This window comes from Agrilus planipennis, unplaced genomic scaffold (genome assembly GCF_000699045.2).
Source record: "Agrilus planipennis isolate EAB-ADULT unplaced genomic scaffold, Apla_2.0 scaffold269, whole genome shotgun sequence".
Taxonomy (NCBI): Eukaryota; Metazoa; Arthropoda; class Insecta; order Coleoptera; family Buprestidae; genus Agrilus; species Agrilus planipennis.
Genome location: NW_020438982.1, coordinates 80,045 through 90,191, shown reverse-complemented (window position 1 = coordinate 90,191; position 10,147 = coordinate 80,045). Strand labels below are relative to the sequence as shown.

The 10,147-nt window shown below is 31.0% G+C and overlaps 2 protein-coding genes across 5 annotated transcripts in view; one reads left to right on the top strand and one right to left on the bottom strand.

Annotated features, from left to right (window-relative positions):
• LOC108741340 (growth arrest-specific protein 2-like) overlaps nt 1-10,147 on the bottom strand; it is a 64,749-nt gene that overhangs the window by 51,015 nt on the left and 3,587 nt on the right. The gene's annotated exons all lie outside the window — the stretch shown is intronic.
• LOC108741333 (1-phosphatidylinositol 4,5-bisphosphate phosphodiesterase) lies at nt 635-9,070 on the top strand. 4 transcript variants are annotated; one of them, XM_018476105.2, is made up of 18 exons: nt 635-728; nt 1,525-1,701; nt 1,764-1,958; nt 2,140-2,219; nt 3,372-3,608; nt 3,956-4,150; nt 4,236-4,444; nt 4,496-4,690; nt 4,743-4,848; nt 4,910-5,051; nt 5,456-5,609; nt 5,683-5,840; nt 5,899-6,138; nt 6,196-6,379; nt 6,441-6,731; nt 6,787-6,964; nt 7,024-7,285; nt 7,346-9,070. In XM_018476105.2, exons 2-18 carry the CDS (start codon nt 1,531-1,533, stop codon nt 7,601-7,603), a joined length of 3,255 nt encoding a protein of 1,084 aa, XP_018331607.1. In that variant the 5' UTR covers nt 635-728; nt 1,525-1,530; the 3' UTR covers nt 7,604-9,070. The 4 variants fall into 4 exon arrangements, with proteins under 4 accessions (XP_018331607.1, XP_018331608.1, XP_018331606.1 ...); XM_018476106.2 differs by lacking the exons at nt 635-728; nt 2,140-2,219 and adding exons at nt 1,319-1,474; nt 2,865-2,944; XM_018476104.2 differs by lacking the exon at nt 635-728 and adding an exon at nt 1,320-1,474.

Here is a 10,147-nt window from a genome sequence, read left to right as displayed (position 1 = left end):
AGTACGTATTGATAAAAAGTACTCGTATCAGTGCTCAACAGATTCAAAGATATTTTTTTCGTAAGGTAAAGTTAGCAGCGCAAAATTGTTATTTTATTTAAATCGACTTTTTAATTAAGATGACTTACGGTTAACAAATTGCCCTTGCATGTCCTCCTCGAATATAAAATTACCCTAACTTTAATAAGCTATTAATTTTTTAAACATTTTGACAAAAAATTGCATTAAATTTTTTTTTCCAAATTTTAAAATTTGGCCCTCGGAAAGGAAAAACTTTTTCTCTATTTAATTGTATAATTAGAATGAATCAGAGCTCTTCGATGGAACAAATTAAAAGTATTAGAAAAAAGTATTTTGATGAATAGACTTTTTTCATTTAAATAATATCTTGGTCAAAATTCTTAAGTAATTAATAACTAATTAATAAAAAATTAAAATAATACAACAGCGTTAAGCAACCAACAATACCCACGAGTTGTGTGTGTTATCTAATCGTTAATAGGGTACCTGATGGTTATCTATAATTAAATATTCTAAAATAACATTCTTATAAACGTGTGATATTTATCGATTTTATTACTAATACGATTAAAAACCTAGTGTGGCATTTAAATCCACTTAAGTTAATAGGTATAAAGAAGACTTATGATTATTCAGTCTAACTTCAGCTTGAAATGTGAAACAAATACTAATTGTAACTTCTTTCTATAGTAAATGCTATTTTATAGGTAAGAAATTTTAAAATTTGTTTTTAACTATTTGCAATTATCATGAACAACAAGCAGTAATTAGTTTAATAGTATTTTCTTCATAAAAATAAAAATTAAAAATTTTGATCGATTATGTATCCTACTGAATTAAAAATTATGAAAAATTGTAAATAACTTTTTATGTAGTGACAATACTTTATATTAATATAAAAACGTTATTTGATTTCATTTGATTACAAAAATATACTTTAAAGTTTTTGAAAATTTCTTTTCGCTTCCATTGAGAGTAAAAGATTTTAGGCAATTGAAAGATGCATTCATACCTATACCATCTTTTACTGAACCATACTTTTCATTAATTCCAAACAACTGACAATAAACTACATACTTGTTATTTAATTTACTTCGAAAAGTTTAGATTTTACGGAAATTTTAGTGGTTCAGTTAAATTATTTAAAAATGACCGTCTGTTAATTACTTAACTTCATTTATGGGTCAAATAAACGAACATTACTTATTATGGAGCAACAGCTACACACACTTACGTTTACAAGTCTATTTTTTATCAAAATGTATCTAAATGTCAATAAACATAGATAAGTCAATAAATAATAATAATTCCGTGAAATGTCATAATTTGTAGCATACATTATTTTTTTAATAATTTGTGTAGAATTTTACCATTAATTAACTTTAAATGTGAGTGAAAAATGTTGTGAATCGAAGATGGAAACATTTTCACTATGATAAAAAGTGTATAATAAGTACGAAATGATAATATTTTTTTAGTAGTTGCTAATTGTTCTTATTTCAGGAAAAAATGACTAAAAAATTCGAGTTTGATTGGCGTATTCCTGTCCCGGAACCACTTTTGAATGGCTGTGTTTTTGATAGATGGTATGAAGACAAAGATAACACTGAGTATGAATCAAATGCCCTTTTTAAAGTTGATGAATATGGTTTTTTTATATATTGGAAGAGTGATGGAAAGGTAAACAATATTGATTTTAAACATTGAACTTGATTAACAAGCAAGTAATTCTTTTATTTCAGGAGGGAGATGTTATTGAGCTGTGTCAAGTGAGTGATATAAGAGCAGGAGGTGTTCCGTCAGATAAAAAATTGCTTAGTAATCTTCAAAAACATGGAAGTGATTTAGAAGAAAAATCACTTACCATTTGTAGTGGCACAGATTATATAAATATTAATTACCAGCATGTGGTTTGCCCTGATGCTCAAACAGCAAAGGTATGTTATTATTAACATATTAAAAAAATATAAAGCTTAATAATTTAATGAATTAGCCCATTAGAAAAGATGGATCTGTTAGTCTATAATTTTGTATATTAGTTCAGAAGAAATTCTTGAAAACAAAATTTCTATTTTACATTTTCATAACTTACTTAAATAAAAAATGTATTGATTGAAGGATTGGTTGGATGGCTTACGAAAAATCACTCACAATGTGAAAGCCAATAATGTGTGTCCTATGACTTGTTTAAAAAAACAGTAAGTTAATTGTGTTAATTAATAGCATGCAAAATTTTGTGTGTCACTAACCAGACAGTTTTCAGTGTAACATTAAATGTAAATATGTACTATATTCTTAAAAGAGATTTCGTTCTTCATTTAATTTTATCTTCAATAATTATCTTTATGTTTCTCAAATTGTTTTTAAATATAATGTGTCTATATCAATAAAAGAGTTTTCATCTACATTCAAATGTACAACTTCCTGTATTCCACAAATGCTATCTATAGTTGTAGGGGGTTACTTTACTAATAATTACTTTCTAGTGACTCTTCACTCATTCTGTGTTATTAACAAACTTTTTATACTATACATTCCAACTAATAAACTTGCAAATACAGTCAAACACTAACTTAATCCTTCTACGTGCAATCAATTCAGTGTTTGTTTGAAAGGCATCACATTACTTTTTTGGGTCTATATTAGTAGAAATTCCAGTTTAGAGAGTTTAAAATAAATATAAAACGGTATGTACGTCAAGGAAACAAAAAATATCTGATTTAGAAAAGATTTCCAGTTATAGAAGTTCTACTTTATTTTGTTTGACTGTATTTAGAATACTAATGAGTCATTAATAGGTGTTTGATAGTACATTTATTGTTGTGCTTTGCATGTTTCTTCAGACTTGGCAGGAAGGTTTACGCAAAATTACACATAACAACAAAATAAACAATGTCTGTCCACGCACCGCTTTAATGAAACAGTAAGTCTTCATGAGAAATAACTTTGCTAGAAACGTTTTTATTAACTCTGGAACAATTCAAAAGTAAAGTAAATCGTTTGTAAAGGCCTAAAAATTTTACTGGATGTAGATACATTGCTACACATAAAATCCACATTATCGGTTGATATCTTAAATAAAACCTTTGTGTATAAATTACATCAATTAGAATGTGTAGTAAATAGTACTTATGATTTAGAAACCGCAGTAGCTATATTGGTAATGGTTGTTTTAATAACTACACTCCATGTTTCTTTTTTTCAAATAATTAATTTGTTTTATTAAAGATATATTTTATGTATACAGGAAAACACATCATTAATATATATTGCATTAAATGTGCTTGTGGGTATCTGTTTGGGTATATTTCGCATTTTGAATCGATTAAATACCTCTTTGTTTTTTTAAGTTGGATGCGACTGGGATTTTTGGTAGATTCAAAAGGTAAGGTACCAGTGAAAGTAATTGCCAAAACATTTGCCTCTGGGAAAACGGAAAAGTTAGTGTACCAGTACCTGTCAGAATTAGGACTTCCAAATGGTAAAAATGACTCCATTGAGAAGGACCAATTCACTTTTGACAAATTTTATGCCCTGTATCATAAGATTTGTCCACGGAACGACATCGAAGAATTGTTTAGAACAATGTAAGTGCATCTTTTTTTTAATTAAAATTGGAATGACTGTTGTTATTTGATATTATGTTTTCCATTATTCCTCTTGTTGAGTGAATAGACATAAATAATCAAGTCCAAAATGGGGCAAAAGCTCTTTATTATGTAAAAACCACTGCTAATATTTATTAAGTGACTCCCCCAAAAAATTCAACTTATGGAAGTTGGCGGAAAATATTATTTTCGAGTAATAAAAATTTGAGTTGACAAGTAAAAATTACACATTTCTTGTATTTGATGCTATACACAATCAATTTGGTTCTATTAATCAAAATTTGTCTGTATATTATATATGGTGGAATTATTTGAATTGATTTTAGTACCCAGGGAAAAGCAGACTACATTGGTGTAGAGCAATTCATCAACTTTCTCAACGAAAAGCAACGTGATCCAAGACTTAACGAAATTTTGTACCCGCTGTATGATGAAAAAAGAGCAGCGGAAATTATTGAAACTTATGAGCAGGATGAGGCTTACCGGAAGGAAAATCGATTAACAAAGGATGGACTTATAAGGTACGAAATGAGGCACCAAAGAAGGTTTCATACATAAGTAAAGAAAAAAATCTTAGAAAGAAAAATTTTATTAACTTTTTTTCAGATACCTAATGTCTGACGAAAACGCGCCTGTATTTCTCGATCGATTGGATATTTATATGGAAATGGATCAACCCCTGTGTGCCTACTATATCAATTCTAGTCATAACACGTACTTGTCCGGTCGACAATTTGGCGGGAAATCTTCGGTTGAAATGTACAGACAAGTTTTATTGGCAGGGTGCAGATGTGTCGAATTGGACTGTTGGGATGGTAACTAAGTAGATAAAAATAAATATTTTTTGTTAAACATTAATTGTGTAGGGAAGGGCGAAGACGAAGAGCCTATAATAACCCACGGGAAAGCCATGTGTACCGATATTCTTTTTAAGGATGTTATTTACGCTATTCGGGACACAGCCTTCGTTACTTCTGATTATCCGGTAATATTATCTTTCGAAAATCACTGTTGCAAAGCGCAACAGTACAAACTTGCAAAGTACTGCGATGAAATTTTTGGTAAGTATTTAACTAATTTTTCGATTTCGTTGTTAAAAGAGTTTATTTTCAGGTGATCTCCTTCTCAAGGAGCCTCTTCCGGATTATCCTTTGGAGCCTGGAGCCCCTCTTCCTCCACCGTGTTTGTTAAAAAGGAAAATAATGATAAAAAATAAGAGGTTAATGTCACTATTTGTTAATTCTTGAAAAACAGGGCACTTAATGTTCTTTTCTGATTAGATTGAAACCGGAAGTAGAAAAGCAGGAACTGGAACTATTTAGACAGGGGCAGTTTGTCATAGAAGATGAGGAGAAGGAAGATGCCAGCGCACCAGCTCCTGCCCCTGACAAGATGAGTGCCATTCCAGACGTTCCAGCAGATGTAAGTTTACAAAAAGATATTTGAAAGTCTAGTGGATTAAAGAAATTGGAAGTTTTCATTGTCATTATATATAGCTGAGGTACGGTAATTCTATAAAAGCTCCTTTTTTTGAAGTACAGAACCCTAGAAATTATTAAGCTCTTAACATTGAAAATATTAAAACTGTATAATTAGCAGTTCCAAGTACTAAGTATTCAGTTTAATAAAGAAGTATTTCTTAATCATTTTCAGGTTTACAAATTTAATGGACATCAATTTGATAGTCTTTTTTCTGAATAAATTTAAATAATATTGATGTAGAAGGGTCGTGCCAAACGTTTATCTTTACTGTCATAGAAAGTAATTTCTGTACAGTAGAATTATTTAATTATAATGGATTGATTTGTTATTCCTTATATTTTTAGGCACCGCCTCCAGATGCTGTCCCAGCAGATGGAGCCGGAGGTGAAGCGGCCCCTATTCAATATACAGGTTCAACGACCAATGTGCACCCTTGGTTGAGTTCTATGATCAACTATGCTCAACCAGTCAAATTTCAGAGTTGGGAAGTTGCTGAAAGTATGCGCAGTTTCATATTTGTTGTTTATCACATGTTTAATTTGTATTGCACATTTGATATCTTTGTACACAGAAAAGAACATTCACCATAACATGTCGAGCTTCTCGGAACCCGTTGGTCTGAATTACCTAAAAACGTCTGCGATTGAATTCGTCAACTACAACAAAAGACAAATGTCACGAATTTATCCCAGCGGTACGCGTGCCAATTCTTCGAACTATATGCCTCAGGTAGATATGATATTTTGAATTGCTTTTTCTCATGTTTTGATTTCCTTTTTTTTTTAAGGTCTTTTGGAACGCTGGTTGCCAAATGGTCTCCCTCAATTTTCAAACGTCCGATCTTCCCATGCAACTTAACCAAGGAAAATTTGAGTACAACGGTAACTGTGGCTACTTACTTAAACCTGACTTTATGAGAAGACACGACCGTATTTTCGATCCTTTCGCCGAAAGTCCGGTTGATGGTGTCATAGCCGCGCAATGCGCTGTCCAAGTTATTTCAGGTCAATTCTTGTCTGACAAAAAAGTACGTAGGATATTTCCTAATTCATTACACCTGCTAATTAAACATTTATGCCTTTAGGTAGGGACCTATGTAGAGGTTGACATGTATGGCTTGCCAACTGATACTATTAGAAAAGAATTTAAGACCCGAATGGTCCCTGCAAACGGTCTAAACCCAGTTTACAACGAAGAGCCATTCCTTTTCCGAAAAGTAGTACTTCCCGATTTAGCGGTTCTTAGATTTGGAGTATACGATGAAAACGGTACGTTCGTATTTTCATTTTTAATAATAATATAGAATAACAAACATTTATTTACCCACAGGAAAGCTTTTAGGGCAACGAATTTTACCTTTGGATGGACTGCAAGCGGGTTATCGACATATATCCTTGAGGACCGAGGCGAACTTCCCAATGTCATTGCCCATGCTATTCTGTAACATCGAGTTGAAAATTTATGTACCTGATGGCTTCGAAGACTTTATGGCCGCTCTAAGTGACCCAAGAGGCTTCATTGGAGCCCAACAAAAACAAAGTGAACAGATGTCTTCGATGGGCATAGAGGTTACCGATAAAGGAGGCCATAAGGACGATAAAAAGGAAGAGAAGAAAGAAGGTGAAGTATAAATAGCTTTATATGTGTATGTTGTAAATGTTGTTGATTTTTTTAGAGCCGCTTGTTTTTGAACCCATTACAATCGAATACATCAGACAAGACAAAGGCTTCCAAAAGAGCACGAAGAAACAACAAAAAGAATTTGATAGCATGAAGAAAAAACAAATGAAAGAAAAACTTGCTGTTCAAAAAGCCCAATGCACTGCAATCGAAAAGCTTATTAAGGGCAAAAAGTACTGTCCCTGTATTATAACTAATTGATACTATTTATTTTTATTTTAATTCTTTTTAGTAAAGACGATCTAGTAAATGACCAGGCTGTGAGAAAATTGGTAGAAGAACAAACGGCTCAGTGGAGTGAGCTTATGGAGAGGCATCGTAAGCAGGAGTGGGAGTACTTGAGGAATCAGCTTGAAGAACAGAAGGATCTTTTGAGAAAGCACATGGAACTCTTACAAGCTGGACAGATGAAACAGTTGGAAGCCAAACACGAAAAAGAACTGAAAGAGATGAACACAAGACAAGCCAAAATTTCCGTGGAAACTGCCAAAGAAGTAAACATTCTAATTTTAAACTTATTATATTTTACTACTACACTTTTTGATCCATTTCAGATCGCAAACGATAAAACGTTGAAGACAAAACAGGAAAAAGACAGACGTTTAAGAGAGAAACAACAGAACAATACCAAGAAATTTTTGGATGAAAGGAAAACTGCCACTATAAAGCAAGCAAAGGAAAAGGAGAAATTGAAAATCAAACATGATAAGCAGTTGGAAATGTTGTCTCATGATATTCAGAAAATGATTGAGATGTATAAGAACGAAGAATTAGAATATGACATGTCAACCAAAAAGGAATTCTTTGTTTAGAAAGACAAATGAAAACAAAGAAGAATTGTTGCATTTAGACCAAGTTGTTAATGGGGTATGTGAGTGAGATAGATCGGTTTTTGTTCAATCTAAAATATGACTTCATTTGAAAATTTAGTTTAGAAAAAATCTTAATGAATTATTAAATTTTAGTTCTTTCAAGTGAGTCATATTGTAATTTTTATATTTTCAAATTTATTTGTATTTTTACATACCAAGAAGAAGCAATGACAAAATCGTTTTACATGTGTGTAGTCATTATTACTTTTTATAAAATTTAACACGATTTAATTAGTATTTACGTTAAACAAAAAACAATATTTTACCAAAAATACGCTATTGTTTTTTCATTTAAGTATACAATTCATTCCATTTCAATAAGAATAATATATATCGTTGAAAAATATATTATTAAAAAGGAATTATAATTGAAATATAATTTTTTTATGTATGTAATCACACATTAAAAAAATAATGTTCAGCTTCTTCATTTACATAATCATTAAAAAATATTTTATTTTGGAAACTGGAAATTTTCTGTAGTTTATACCCTTCACACATTCGCTATAAATATAAGCAGATATAGTACTGACGGTTGATCTGAGTTTTTAATAGTTGTTTGACAAGTTTACCTGTTATTGGAATCTAATTAGCTGTTGAAAACAATAGAAAAATACGAAATTGATTGTCTTCCTTATGTATTGGGATCAGTCAAATGGGAGGAGCTTAAAAACACGGCACTGTTGAGGGAAAGTTTTTCATAGCCCTTATAGTGTACCGTATAATCACGGGCTTTTTGTATTGAAGTAAAATGGTTAGTGTTGGCCTAATATGTGATTGGGCTGATACAAACCCTAGAAAAAGTAATTTCATTTTTTTAAACAAATCTGAGAGTGAACCTTCAGATGTTATGAATTTTAGTAAATTTGCCCTTATTCCTGTTACAAATTTTTCCACCAAGTGGTGCATTCCTATTTGACGTATCCTAATAATGTTCTAACATTATTTTTTTAAAGGCCATAGTCAGGCAAGTTTGGACATTTGGACAATTTGCAGTGGTAAATTTCATGTTTTTTTTTGTCTAACTTACGACTGATTGTTATTTATAAACTGACTGGTTACGATAAGTCAGAAGTAGAATCTCACTTTTCGACTTTTTAAAGCGTTATGGTCATTGCTTTAGGGGGTAGTCCGTCCATACTTACCTAATAAAGGCCTTTGAAAATCATTTTGTTATAATCGTTTTTCTAATTCGAATATATTCAGGAAATAGTTTGAATTCTATTTGAATATTCGTACTTTAGCTAAAATATTAAAAATAATATCGTAGTATGTTATTACGTTAATGTAATCTGAATAGTAATGTTTATGTGCAATATTTTCATTAATTCAATTCAATTAAACTATCATCTAAATTGTGTAATCGTGTACTTAATCTATTTTCCATTTAGTATTATCGAAGTATTTAAGACCCGAATGGTCCCTGCAAACGGTCTAAACCCAGTTTACAACGAAGAGCCATTCCTTTTCCGAAAAGTAGTACTTCCCGATTTAGCGGTTCTTAGATTTGGAGTATACGATGAAAACGGTACGTTCGTATTTTCATTTTTAATAATAATATAGAATAACAAACATTTATTTACCCACAGGAAAGCTTTTAGGGCAACGAATTTTACCTTTGGATGGACTGCAAGCGGGTTATCGACATATATCCTTGAGGACCGAGGCGAACTTCCCAATGTCATTGCCCATGCTATTCTGTAACATCGAGTTGAAAATTTATGTACCTGATGGCTTCGAAGACTTTATGGCCGCTCTAAGTGNTTAGGTAACATTATATACATTATAAATATTTAATTAAAATAGGCAGAAATTCTAATGTTTCAGTAGTTTATGTGAATTGTGCCATGTGATGAACATTATATTCTAATAAAAATAAAAACTTCTTTCATTATAATAAAATACGACCTTATTAATGCAGATTGACCTGTGTTTCTATCTTTATAACGAATGTTCTTGGTAAAGAGAGCATTTAAAAGTAAAAGCTCATACTATTAGTGCTCCATTTAAGCGTTGATAATGTTTGTTGTCCTCTCATTCATTTTTACATATTTAATTTTGTTGAGTAATTTATTTTATATCTATATGTTTAATTTTCGTTCTTTAGTTATTCACAAGATGAAACGTATAATTAAATTTGTTAAGCCGTTAAAATAATTATATTCCAATTTGGCACAATAAATTGTAGAAACATTTTCGTAAAGACTTTCTAATTGTGATTGATTTAACTCTACAATTTGATGTAGTCATGCAGTTAAAATTACAATTTATCTTACGAACGTTAATAAACGCTTTAAGGTAATATAAGGATGTAAGCTACATAGTCAATGCAGTTAAAGAATTTGATTATTACTTAGTAATGCTTTGTTTAACGCATGAAATACTTCAGTAGTAGCAAATACCCACTAGATGGTGATACACTACCTTTGCTTAGAAACAATATTTTTTCAGCTATCAAGAATTCATTGGATCTAATTATTCTAT